Below are 14,292 nucleotides of genomic sequence, written 5' to 3' on the forward strand. Positions count from 1 at the left end.
CCGCACAGATGAGTCTTCAGCAATTTTCATTTGGAAGTGGGTTCCTCTACAAAAATTTGACAGCCTCTAAGCACTTTTCTGGTTTTCTTCTCATAATCTATTTTAAAAGTATGATCTAGATGGTCCGTATTTTGTTTCTGGAATGGCAGCAGCCACACATGCTAGGACTGGTAACATAGCTATTAGAGGGAGTGAAGAGAGAGCTTTTTAGAAGAGAGGCAAGACACACACATGAAGCTACACACTTAATACAGTAGGAGTAGCACATTGTCTGCAGCCTTTGAAATAAACTTTTCTGCATTAAAGAAATGCCTAACTTTCCCAGGAAGTTCTCCTCCTAACAGAAATAACCTACTGTATGCTTAACAGGGATTTACTCAGGCCAAAGGCAGAGGGCTTTCTGAAGCTTACAGGCATTACTGTGCTGATGTAATGTATGTGAGAAGTATATTAATAATTGTTTGTTTACAGCTGTGAAAAAAACATTCTTGAATGATACTTAAGTCTTAACTCTGAATTACAGAAATAAATAGCAATATTAGAAACTTTTTAATGTCATGTTTATTCATTGTAGTTCTTCTACTATAGTGCATTTGTCTGCATGTTTCAAGGCTATACAAAGACTGGTGTTAATTTTTAATACGTATGAACAGACTAACCCACTTTAGTCAATAATTTACCCCTCCTGCAACCAGAGATCAGATATATACCATGAACACGAGCAAAGAAATAAAATAATGATAGAAGTTGTGAAAACAGAAGAAAAAAAATAGGAAAGTAAACAAGAAAAAATAAATAAGCATGTGCATTATGGATGTGACTTAGTATTTTGTACCTTAATAGTAAAAACAGATCTTTATAATATTGTGGCTATACTAACCATGAAGCGGTTGAGAAACAGAGTACCAATGCTGTATTACTGGACAGTCTGGGAACAGAAGGGGTTACATCAAGAGACACAGGTGTCACTGATGCAGTATAGGTGTTACTGGTAGGGTGCTTGATCCTACAGTCAATACTGGAATGGTGCTTACTACCATGGGTAATCTCCCAGGGCCAGATGATGATGGTACAGGCACTGGCACCAGGGGGGAAATGGTTTATGTTTCTTGCTGCTCGGGGACTTCTAGGAGCTGGTTTAGGTGCAGGCATAGGCTAGAAGTAGTCTTCTGGCTGCTCTGTGCTGTCTGTGTGATTCACAAAGGTTGGCGCCAGGGCACTTCACTGAACTGCAGAGATATCATCTACCTCTTAACTTCTTAGACGCAATTCTTTGACATGGAACATTTGCACTGAAATGAGTCTGGCCTATAAACCCCAACAGAAACAGTGGGCAGGCCAGTATACATCTGCAGGGGAAAAACACACCTTCTTTGTGACCCCTTTGCAGCAGCCTAACTGGACGACAGCTGAAAGGCAAGTATGTTATAGACTCACTGGACAACTATGGTACTATGCAAGGTAGTAAGCATAATGCATGTTAAGATCTATGACAGATATAAACTTCATGTTGGTAGGAAAATGGGTACAAGTAGTAGAGTGCCGTAACTTGTACTCATTTGTCAGTCAACTCAAAAAAAAAAGGTGAGAGGGCAGCCATGAGGGAAGAAGCAGGCTTACACAGCCCTCTCCACCCACATGCTCCTCATCTTCCCTGCTAGAAGATGTATATGTGCTGTCAGTATCACACAGGCCTATTTTGTCCCAGATCTAATGACAGTTCTGCCTGAATGCAACCTTCTTAAAAAAAAAAAAAAGAATTAAAAAAAAACCAAGGCCCAAACAAATATGCAACTATGACAACTTAAACTGATGAAGAGTCTCATCTACAAAAAAACAGTGAATAACATCAGTTAAGAGATGGAGAGCCCTCGGTAGCCATGCCATACTCATCAGGTCAAACACTTGATTTAACAGTGGTGATCACTGCATACTTAATATGTACATAAACTTAATCTTTTTTCAGAGGGTTCACAATTTTTCCCATGAATAATATATTGCTTTCCAAAGTTATGACCATTAGGAAGGGCCTGTTGAACACAATGGTAGCCGGAACAGACATAGGCACTATTTCCATGCCTGTGGCTGCTGCCGCTTCAGTGCCAGTCTCATCCACCTTTACCACAGCCTTATGAATAGCCTGTGAAGAAACAGACATGTTACAAGTCAAGGCAGTACAAGACTAGGCAGCTAAATAACACTTGTGCTAAAAGTACCTGAAGAAGTTACTGGTAAGAAGCAAGCACTAGATGTGAGTCCACTGCACAAAGACAGAAAAATTTGAAAAAAAATCAGCAAGCTGCCTGCAGCATAGCTTTCGTAGCACCAAAGAGGAGAAGTTCAACCCTGGTGGAGGGGCAAGCCCCTGCTAGTGAAAACTTCTGCTTTGTTTTTCTTATTCCCTGCTCCCACTCATGCAGATATGTATAGACTGAAGGTTAAGAGAGCACAACCATATTTGACTGTCTATTAGAAGTTCATATAGTTGAAGAATTAACATGCAGATTAGCACAATGAATAGTATCCTGAAATTATGTTTCCCATGTTTCTTAATGTCTTGGAAGACACGGAAGCAAAGGAGAAGTATGAGAAATGGAGGGCTAGAGCAGAGAAACATATGTTTTACCTGGCAAAATAAAGACATTCACAGACCCTAATTCATTAACTACCACCTGAGGTCATAAGGCTAGTTGTTTTGTTCATATTAGGTAATGAAATTTTCACTGACTGTCAGCTTTAAACTCTAGGTTTATCGAAGTGTGACTTATCTGTAGCTTTTGCCTGGGCCTGGCATTAATGAGAGTTTGCTCATGGGCTTGAAGCCAAATGTTTTTAATAACTGCATTTTCTTTTCCCCCAAAGAGTTTAAAAGCAAGCATTGTTTTTCCTCTCCCCTCCATAAAATACAAGTAGTGATACATCCTACAGCTCCCTACTTGCCCCCAGGCAGGCTAAAGAAGGTAGACACAAACAGAAGCAGCAATATAATGACTGTAACAACGCGCTGCAGGAGGGTACCGAGGTGTGGACATGTGATGATTTGGTCATGTCTGTTTTATAAGGTTGCCCCATGCAGATCAAAAAGGCCTCCTAGATTATAAAATTACAGACTTGAAACCTCCTTCAGCTCAATTGCACTGGCAGAGCAAGCAACATGGGCAAAATACTCCGTATGGCAACAGCTGCCTTTTCATATGACGCAAAGCCTCTTTACATGAGTTTAGCATCATGAATAGTTGTAAAGGAAATGATGCAAGTATCAGTAAACATGGGTTCATAAAACAAAAAGCAGTATGACTTACCTGGGAAATTCTGTGCTGGGGCTGCCCAGTGATCCCAGACAGGTCAGCCTTATCAGTGAATACATCCATGATACCCATTTTATATAAGATATCTTTCAGGTTGTATGTCCCATAAAGAGTGAATTTTGGAAGATACACATTTGCTGAGCTGCCAGAAAAGAAGCAGAAGAATATGGTGAAACTTTTGATCAGGTTTCATGGTATAACACAGACTCCCGAGATACAAACCCATTTTGCTTTCTCCCCAAAAATATTTTGCTTGTAGGTTCTCTCTAGCCTGCATGGGAGATGCATAGTGACATTAATTTGGGGAGAAGAAAAGGTTTACATGTTGGCAAGCTGGTTGAGAGGATAGCTCGTAAGTTGCTGGCTGTCAGTCTGCAGTAAGACAACACATGAAGAATGAGATTGACCTAGTGATCATTCAGCTCAACAGAATAGCTATACCTCCCTAAGGGTCTTCATCTGACATTTTCAGAAGTTAGAGATATTTTGTGCATTCTGCAGGAAGCTCCTTCATCATGCCCCATTACTGAGGATGCAGAGGAATCTTCTTGTGAAAAAGTGTTTCTTTTAGGTGTCTCACGCTGGGCACAAAAACTCCAACACATCCAAGTTCACTGGCTACTTTTGAAAGAAAAAAAAAAAGAAAAGAAAAAGGTAGGCCTTGTGTGTTTATCATGTAAATCTGGACAGAGATGTATGGGTGATGAAGTAGAAAACAGAAACACATTGACAGAATACAGCATATAGTTAGTCAATAGATAATATCTTTTCTATGCCAAGACCTATGTCTGATTTACTAATTATTTTTGGGGGTGGGAGAAAGGGACTAGTTTGCTGCTTTCCATAAAATTAATCAAAATTCTATATTTCTGACACATTCCTCCCTAGCTCTTTCAGTAAGGATCTAACCATTCCTTTTCAAAGGTTAAAATCAACATTTACAACTAGATGCAGTATGAGATGAAAGTTAATGATAATGCTGACAGAAAGTATTGTTTTCTGGTAAGAAAACAGGAGAACTTAATGAAGGAGTCCAAAGAGCAAGTCATCTAGTGGACAAGTGGGAAGGCAAGGCCACATACCTTCAGCGTAGCACAGCATCAAATGCCAAGCCTGGCTGGTACGAAAAAATGAAAGTGCTAGTAGATTGATAACAGGTGGGTGATCTAGTACTTCTGTCTAATTTCTGACTGTGCTGATTGCTGTTTCAAGGAGGATGCATTGAATCATCTGCCTTGCTATTAAATAAAGACACTCATTCACAAGCCCCCACTTGCTTTCAACATGCAGGAAAGGGAAAGCCATAGGCACACAATAACAATGCAAACGCAATAGTGCAGCAAGCACTGGGATACACTTTTCAGAAGAGAAAGTGATGCTTTCTCCAGAGTTCAGCCATTAAATAGATCTCAGCTGCCTGTACTGGCAACACTTTGACACTATTCCATGTTCAGCTACCAACAGTTGTAAAAATGTTCCTCTCAATGCCTCTGCAACTGTGTCAATTTCAGTTTGCAGACAGAGAAACAGGGACAACACAGATTGCCCAGTCCTTAAATAATTCCATATCCTACATCAAACCCATCCATTAAGACCTCCCAGAGACTCCAAATAATAGCAAAGGCATCAGTTGTCCTGAAAACTTAAAGAAGTTTGCATTATTAGTTTGCAAGAGAAAACAGCCGTGATGAAAAACAGGGAACTGCATGTCTTTGACGGTGATGCCTGTATATAAGATTTATATCTCACATTCATGGCTTTTAGGTAGATTATTCCAGTTTGGGGAGGGGGGGAGAGTATGGAGAGAGGAAATATAAATCCTTCCAATCACCATCTTATTTCTCCTACTGTGATTTTAGTCACAAACCATGTGGCTGTTCACAGAAGTTTCAAAACTGTGAAGGTGCACAGAGAATTGCATACATTTTTTTTGTCCTTTTTAATGAAAAAAATAGATTATTTTAATAAGATTTAGCACTGAATCAGAGTTAAGAGCATGACACTTTTCTGTGTAAGGATGTCATTTTTGTCTTGAGAATTGTTCGTCTAAAATATGATTTTCAAATATGTATGTAGGAAGGTTTTTAACATGACACATCAAATTCATGAATGAACACAAAGACTTGATTTTGTAAACATGTTTTGCCTATGCTTTTATACATATTTTGTCCCATCAAATGCTACCACTACACATGATACTGAATAGAAAGTCTAAAGTTGTTTTTATAAAGCATATAACCTTTCTCTCTTCTAGTCTCAAAGTTACCTTGAAGCAAGTGTAGCTTATTCCAATTTTGCCAAAGTCTTCAGAGAGCCTGAATACAGTGGCTCTGTTATGTGTCATATATATATATGCCTTTATACCCTTGTAATTGAGCTTTGTCCTCACAATTCCCAAAAGTTGTTATTTCAGCATGAAACGTGCAATTATGGGTAACTCCCATAGACAGAAAGGAAGCAAGAGACAAGAAAAAGGGCTGAAGGAAAGTGATAGGAATTTACCTATAAACAGGAAAAAGCAGAAGACATCTTCCCAAAAATTTAAGAAGTTTTAAGACAGAAACCTGAAAGCTATGGAGAGTTGAAGATGGAAAAAAAATGTGGAAACAGCAAAAGTCCTAAAGCTGTGAAGGTTTTCACTTGTACTGAATGTGTAAACAGAGGGACACTGGAGAGCCAGATTTCAACTTTGGTTGGTGGCAATTCTTCTTTAGATTAAAACAGAATTAAAAATAGTATCCTGAATTTGTGTCATAGCCCAGCACATTGGAATCGATGTGTTTCCTTGCCTACCATCTGAAACAAGAACTGCAGAATTTTACCTTTTTGAGACTAATGTCCTCCACCTTGACATACGTTCACAAGACAATCGTTTCTCCAGCTTCTTCATTTTTCCCTGATCAGGCAGAACAAAAAATGCCGAAGCACCACCTTTGTAATCCATTTGCACCACAGTGGAAGACAGCTGTTCGTCATAGCCATGCTTGAACTGGCCCATTCCAAACATCATTGGGACTTCAACAGCCTTGTTCCCATCCACATAGAATTTGTTCTTCTTAGTGTATTTTGTATCAAAAGGCTTTTCCCATTGAGCTTGAAATATAAGAGACAGAGTTACAGGATATTTTGAGGACATGAAACCATATGACTTATCACCATAGGGCACTTTCATAGATGACAGAAACTGGCACAGGTGGATGAGCTTCAAAGACAAACCAGTTTGCAACAAACACTTGACTTATTGAATACTCAGAATAACTCAATAGCAATACACAGTAGGTAGACTGTGATGTAAAACAATCAGAACTTACAGAAGATTGCAATAGTTTTTATTTAGATGAGAAACCAAGTGTTCTAGTGTGCTCTTTTCCTTCATGACAACAATTTTAAGGAGCCTATAAAGCCCTCTTATGATGCAGCCGTTAAATGAGAGCTCAGAAGAAGAAAGATTATCTCTTTTCTTTATTCCCACACCAAAATAGACTTGTGAAGAGTGATATGAGGGATGAATTCTCCAGAGAAATGAAGGAATTCAGGTTATTTGCAGGAAGGAGGGGTTTATATCTCTCTAATTCATGTCCAATAAATTCATATATAACTTAAGTCTATCAGACTGCTGGGTTAAAAAACAAACCTAACCACCAAGAGAAACCTTTTGAACTATCATGCTTACAATATTAAATTTTCAAAAACTCCTTTCTAGTCATAGTGAAACAAACTGTCTACACTGAAAATCTGAGAGATTCTTAACCTCAGCAGAAAGGAATATCTAAGCCAAATTCTAGCCATCAACCTCATCTGTTTCAGAGGCTGAGCGAATTAAAAAATTAGGAAAACTTGGGGAATGGGGACTGTTTGGTTGGTTTTTAAGAAAGCGATGTTACTCTGTAGTAAATTTTGCTTTCTAGAACAAACCTAACCTTTTATCAAATGTAGTGGGTAAAAGTAGAGCCATAATGCTCAGTAAAATAAGTGCTATCAAGGAAACCATGAAACAAGATACAACACCTTTTGATTTCAGATTTCTATTTGAACAATGATTAGTAGGCAGCTTGGTACAAATGGAAGAAATATCATCTGCTGTTTTCACCATCTGTGAAATAGACATAAGCAGTACTTATTTGATATTTAGAAAGAGTGAAATTAGATTTGGATAGTGCATGTCTTGGGCTCCAAAAATAAATTAACAACTAACAATAACCTGGAGATGGGAAAAAATGCATGGTTTATTTTTCTTCATTAACAGTGATGTATTCTATCACCACATGTATAATAAGCAGGACTTCTGCCTTGATATGCTTAAGAAAATAAAAAATAACAAATAACAATGAATCACAGAAACATGAAGGACACAAGATTTGAAACACTCAAACAACCTTGATTTAGTGCTCAACCCAGTTCAGAAAGAACTTTGCTTGATTAAAAATTGAATAGGATGTTAGGATTTAGCACACAGGTTAGACAGAGATGATATTCCTTAATCCTTTTCTCCAGTTTCAAATGAATTCTTATTTCTTCCCTCTCCTGTCTCTTAGCAGACTACCTTCTAGGGATGAAACCTTTCTCAAATGCTTCACAGTTTTTAAGTTGAAAAAAAAAACAACCTCAAAGTATGATACTTTGTGGTGACCAGGTTGGCTAGGACATGATAAGGGACTGATGTGTATCACAGTGGAATAGCATGCCCACTGGCTGATGGACAGTAATATATTGCCAAATTTTGCCCTTAGGGAAGGACTTCTAAGCTACGCTACACCGCAAAAAAGGGGTAGGAGAGTCACTAGTACTGTGCAAGGAAGGTTGTAATGCCCAGAGAGTGGACAAGAGCCTAGAAGTATAGACTGGTTATAGAGGTACTTGAGCTTTAATAATCCTCTCCAGGTTAATTCCAGCCTCCAGATCAAGTAATGTTAACCTACTGTCAATGTCAAGATAAAAATCATTTTTATACTATTTCTATTATTGTTATTCTTTATTCTATTTTCTTTAAAACTGAAGAGCTAAAACTGAATCTCCCCCATCTTTTGGAGCAGCTGGGAAATCATTTCAGTCATAAAACAAGCTTATCTTTAGAACATGTAAAAGTTATTTGTAATACAAAGTTATCTTTCTTGCTCAGGGAGGTTGTGAATGCTCCATCCATGGCGGTCTTCAAGGCCAGGCTGGACAAAGCCTTGGGTGGCATGGTTTAGTGTGAGGTGTCCCTGCCCATGGCAGGGCGGTTGGAACTAGATTATCTTAAGGTCCTTTCCAACCGTAACTATTCTACGATTCTATGATTTTAATACAAGGTTTCTCAAGCTTCTGACCTCATTGTGCTACTAAATGTATTGCTCCTTCTTCAAACATGTTTCAGTCAAAGAAAAATCAACAGCTATTTTGCCTGGTTTGAAAGATGTGCCTGATGCTAAATAAAAACCTACTTTGAAAACACTATTTGAGACAAACAGTATGTGTTCAAGGGAATTAAGAAACATCAATCCTCTATATTTCAAACAGTTTCATTTAGCTGTGATCAGATCTTGAGATCTTAATGCAAGGAGCATAAACACATATAAAAAGCAAAACAAAACAAAAATATGGCTGTGAATTACTTTCAGGGGAAGCCTCATACTGGGGAGGACCACAGAAGTATCCAGGATAACAGTTTTTTAAAAAATAGTACCTCTTTTAAAAGAGTAGCATTTCTGCTACACCATCTCTGTTTCAATTAAAAAGCTTAATGATATTTTTATCAGATAAACTACAGAATATTATTTTTCTGACTATGATTTCTTTGGTTTTATAATACAATAAAATAAGAGAGAGAAGGTTTGAAAGAAGATGTAGTATCTGATTACGTCTGATTGAGCCTTACAGCCTTGTTTCTCCTCTTCTTGTTAGATAAGCAGTCTGAAAAGCTCAGAGAGGATCTGTAGTCTGTATATAAGCCAACTGCATAAATTAATTTAGAAAAAAAAGCTTATTGTCCCTAGGCTTCTATCTAATATTGGTGAGTCCATCTCTTCACTGAAAAATAGTAAAAAATCTGAATCAAAAAAAAAAAAAAAGGTTGAAACTTTGTGCCTCTAGACACACAAGGACAACAGCCATACTACTGATAAGGGCACAGTTAGTAAAAAAGAAAACATGGAAAACATGAGTGTGAAACTAAATCTACTGTTACATATTTAGCTTTGGATAAATGAACATAGTAATAGCAAAACTATTGAGTAAACATATTTTCTTTCAAGTAAGATGCTAAGTTTCATTTTAACAGTGTTCTTTTAATTTAATTTAATTCCAAACTAGGCCTAGATATTTTACTTCGTAATGCCTTCTTCAAAGTAAATTTCACTTAATCCTCATCAGGAAAGAAATATGTGTATTGAAATATATAGGAAAATTTGCATTAAATTTTGCTCAGAATGATCATCACTGTCAAGCAGAACATAATTTCCAAAAGCTTTGTTCATAATTAAGTGTAAAGGAGGACCAAAAGGAAAACAAGATATGAGTCCCTCTGCAAAACAATGTTGTAAAAACACGTGAAGTCCAAGGCTGATCTCAGGAAATATTATATTAAGTAGGAGAGTATGGTATATATATCTTACCGTTAAAATAAATATAGCTAATAAGGAGAATTTCAGTAAGTGGATCGAGGTTATTTATAAGGTCCTTGATTTTCCCATTGGTTCTTGCTGCTACATATTCGTTGATCTTTACCTGGGCTTGATCAGCCCTCTTGAAGTTCATAGGATAAGCTTCTCCTTCATAGAAGTTTCTGAGATTACTTAAAAATTTATCTTGTGGCTTCAGTCTGTCAAGTACAAACAGGACATTTCCCATATTCAGCTGTAACCCCTCATTCTTTCTGTTTACCATGTTCATGAGTTGGCGATAACCTTCATGTATTTCATTTTCAGAAATCTCGCGTGGGTTAAAGCTAAGGACCCTAAGAATCTGTGACAGTGTGTCTGATCTGGCACCCAGAGTCAGCATTGCAAAGGCAGTAGAGATGCTCAAAGGAGAGAAGAAAACATTTCCACTGTTTTGTCGAGAGGAAATCTCTTTGTAGAAACAACATGCAAACTGACAAACACTGTTCCCTACAATGAGCTGTGGCTTATTTCGGTTTTCTTGACCTCTTTGATTTTGGTTTCTTACACCTTGGTGATTAGGCTCATAACAATAACTGTTGGAATGAATCCAGACAATTAAAAGACATAGGAAAAATAACGTCTTCATGTTTCTATGGATCTGTAAAAGAAGAAAACAAAAATGACATTTGGCTAAAAAATCATTTCACCTTGTTCTTAGCATTAAGTCAATCTGTCCATTGTACAGAGCTAGCTCGGTACCCATGATTCCAAGCCATTCGAATTCAGGAATATCAGCTTTCTATTTCAAGGAAGCAGACTCTGGAAAATTACTCAACCTACTGAAGAAGTTATGAAAGAATAAAAATTAAAGTCAAAGAGTGATGAAGTAATACCAAAGACGCCCTCATTAAGGTTAGGCGACAATTCCTTTGAAACTGTTCTGTATCCAGTGTTCTGTTTTCAGTATGGCTTTAAGTGATAAAAGCTGTAAGCAAAAAAGTACAGGTCTACAGAGCAGAAAGTAAGGGATCAAGTCAAGACTACTCAGTTATATTTAGGAAGATGAAAAGTCAAAGCAGAAGAAAGGCACAATATTACTCCTTTGTGAGAAGTAAAATATTATACATTTTTGACTGAGCTGTGTGTAAATGTATAGGCAGGGACCAGAGAGAAAATAAATACATTTGTTAATGAGCAAGTGATGAACTATTTCAGTGCTTAAATAAAGTTTGAACAATTGAGAACCATACAAAAAAAAAACAACAAAACAAACAAACAAAAAAAAAAAACAAATCAAACAAACTTCCACGTACCTAACAGAAGAGAGAAATATGCTTTGAGCAATTAGGAAGATGTCAAAACCCTGGAAATACAGTGCTGGTCACTAAGGAAGGGAAAATCAGCATCCATGTAGAACAGTGAATGGAAACAAGTATGCCTGTTGCATGTGAAGGCATGTCCAGCTCAGTGACTGAACCAAATATCATAAAAATAATAATAAAAAAGAGGAAACTTTGGAACAATCATGGTGGTTATCATCAGAAAGCTAGCAAAAAAGTGGTTTTGGCAGAAAAAGCTGCAATGGTAAAAAGATGGATGAGTGAATTCTGGAGGAATAAAGATACTAAAAGACATGGATAGAACAGGAAAACCTTTTCTAGAGCAGCATGGAAACCATTCATTTCACATCTGTGGCAATACTTTTAACTCTATAAATTAACAATGCACCACACTTGGTCCAACAACTTTTGTCAACAGACAGAAGAAAAAAAGATGTGGAGTATCTGGAAATCCAAAACATCTTCCTGTGGTACATAATCACTTTATCTACAGAATCTTTTATAAATTATTCTTTAGAGGAATATGTAAGGATTTTCAAAGGGGAAAAATACTTTAGGTTTCTGACTTGTAGCGAGAAATGGTATTCAGACTCTGCCCTGTAAAATCATTGAATCCTTACCAGCACCCACCATGACCCCATATTTGTGTTCGCTTTCCAGTGTCTTTGTTCTCTAAAATCCACTGAACTCAGAACGTTGATCTCTGATTTAATAATATATGCTATATACATATATATTATATATATACTATAAATATTCCTTAATTCACACCTCATTAATATTATAGTTATAGCAATACTACAATCTCTTGGGGGGAGCTAAGCTCCATGACAAACCACTTTCAGACAATTCACTTTCATATCTAGAACATATTTAAATTTGACCTCTTTGATTTGCTTGTGATTTGCTCCACCATCACTCTTACTCTACTTCATTTAGCCTTTAACTCTATCCACAGTTTTTTTTCAAACTCTCTAGAAGCTTTAGAGAGCAATCCTCAAGTCCCTACTTCCATTTCATTTCATTTCATTTCATTTCTTATCATGCTGTGTATTTATTTTCGTCCATTTACTTCATTTAACTCTAAATCATTCAGAGATGCAGTTTTCCTAAAGAGTTATACTATAAAAACATGCCTATCTTACAGAGGACTTACCTATTTTAAAAAACCCCAAAGCATAACAAAACAATAAAAAAGCTTCAAACTGTAACTTGAATACGAATGTGGTAATTTCTCAACCAATTATTCAAAACTGTTTTCCTACATATAATGTTTGACAATTTTTCCACAGGAAAAAAAAATGCATTACTTACAAAAAGTCAAAAGGGTCCTGTTGTATTCACCAGGTCTGCACAGGTCCTTGCTCAGTTGTTTATGCTGCTGAACACAAAGCAGGGTATCCTCTAGTAAAGGTTAAGATCATCTAAGGGCTGTGACTCACACGTTGTAATTTTAGAGATTAGGTAGTGCAAACAATGTTGAAACTAGTTTTACTGGACACCTAACTTTGCTGAATATATGTTTCACACGTGACTTCTTATTATTCATGACTATCTGATCACCCTGGTTAGATTCAAAGCAACTTTCCTCAAAATGAATCTACTGTTTCTTAATGTCAAACATTCATACACAGCTGCCCAAATCTACTATCTTATAAACAAAAGAGTCATCAGAGGTAGTAACTACAAAGAAATACCTTGAACATAATTTTCAGTGACTATAACATTGTTGCCACTAAGGCAGGAGGACAAGGCTTGATGCACTGGGACAATCTGAATTTTTGTGACATAGTCTTCTTGTCTTCTGTATATCCATGCCTGGTCTTGATTATCTCCAGATGAAGCCAGTGATGATTCGAAAAGATGTACGGCTTAAAACACCATTTTGTTAAATTAACAAATGCTGCTGTAAATGTGCCTGACTATCCACTCCCACACAGGGAAGCTGCTGGCAACAAGAGCTGTGATAGCAACTGCTGGGCCACTTGCATGACCCTGTGCCTGGGAAGAAGGAATGTGGCTGGGATGCCATTCCACAAAGGTGATCCCAGTTACAAGCATGGCCTGGGGACAGGGGGCAGAAGCCTAAGAACATGGGTGTTAAATAGAGCAAGTCTTTAGACCAGCTTACTGTCTTGTGACCTGGGACACAGGGAGCAGGCCCCTCTGATCATGTGCCAAGTTCAGCTGGGTCAGATTGGACAGCCTGGTATCCTGTGCTCCACTCATTACAGTAAACTCCTGCAACTCTAGGGGCAAGCTGATGGGCACAGCATGACAGAAACATTGAAGAAGGAAACCCTGGAGACCATATACACCAACCCCTTGCTCAAAGCAGTGTCAGTTACAGCGAGTTGCTCACAATAGTGTCCAGCTGGGTTTTGACTTCTTCCACAATAGATGGAGACTCCACAATGTGTCGGGGCAACCTGTTTCAGTGTTCGATGACACTTCACTACAATAGGTTTTTTCTCTACATTTAAATGGAATTTCTTGTTTTTTTAATTTGTACTCATTCCCCCTTGTACTGTCACTGGATGTCATTGAGAAGAAGCAATCTCTTTCTTTCCTCCTCCCATCAGAAATCAGATACTTATACACACTGGTAAGATACCCACAGGCCTTTTCTCCTCTGGGCTAACCAGTTCCAGCTCTCTCAGCTTCTTCTCAATATCCTAGCTGTTACAAACCCTCAATCACTTTTATGGCACTTTACTGGAGTCAACCTACTATGCCCCAGTCCTTCTTGCTCTGAAGAGCACAGCACTGGACGCAACCCTTCAGATGCATAGAGCAGGGATGAGTAGACGGGAAGGATCGCTTGTCTTGACCTGCTGGTGATACTCTTCTTAATGCAGCTCAAGATGTTGGCTGCATATTCTGCAAAAGCTTACTGCTGAGTAACTTGGTAACTTGGTGTTGAGCAGAAATCCCATACCCCCAAGTACAGCATCTCATGTCTCCATTTCTAAAATTAAGATAATTTCTCTCATTTTCTCTTCAAATTGCAAGGATTTTGGGGGAGGGACCAGCCCTTCCTATACACAAACTAGATGGAATGTT

At 37.8% G+C, this 14,292-nt stretch overlaps 1 protein-coding gene across 1 annotated transcript; it reads right to left on the reverse strand.

Annotated features, from left to right (window-relative positions):
* Window positions 1–538: 538 nt before the first annotated feature.
* On the reverse strand, window positions 539–12,611 carry LOC130609434 (alpha-1-antiproteinase F-like). Its single transcript, XM_057428402.1, has 5 exons — window positions 12,544–12,611; window positions 9,902–10,547; window positions 6,131–6,401; window positions 3,303–3,450; window positions 539–2,140 (listed from the first exon to the last, which is right to left on the reverse strand). Exons 2-5 carry the CDS (start codon window positions 10,533–10,535, stop codon window positions 1,952–1,954), a joined length of 1,242 nt encoding a protein of 413 aa, XP_057284385.1. The 5' UTR covers window positions 10,536–10,547; window positions 12,544–12,611; the 3' UTR covers window positions 539–1,951.
* Window positions 12,612–14,292: the final 1,681 nt, after the last annotated feature.

The sequence above is a fragment of the Pezoporus wallicus genome, unplaced genomic scaffold (assembly GCF_028554395.1).
Source record: "Pezoporus wallicus isolate ANWC-B61680 ecotype Strahan unplaced genomic scaffold, APGP_CSIRO_Pwel_v1 contig_6936, whole genome shotgun sequence".
Classification (NCBI taxonomy): Eukaryota; Metazoa; Chordata; class Aves; order Psittaciformes; family Psittacidae; genus Pezoporus; species Pezoporus wallicus.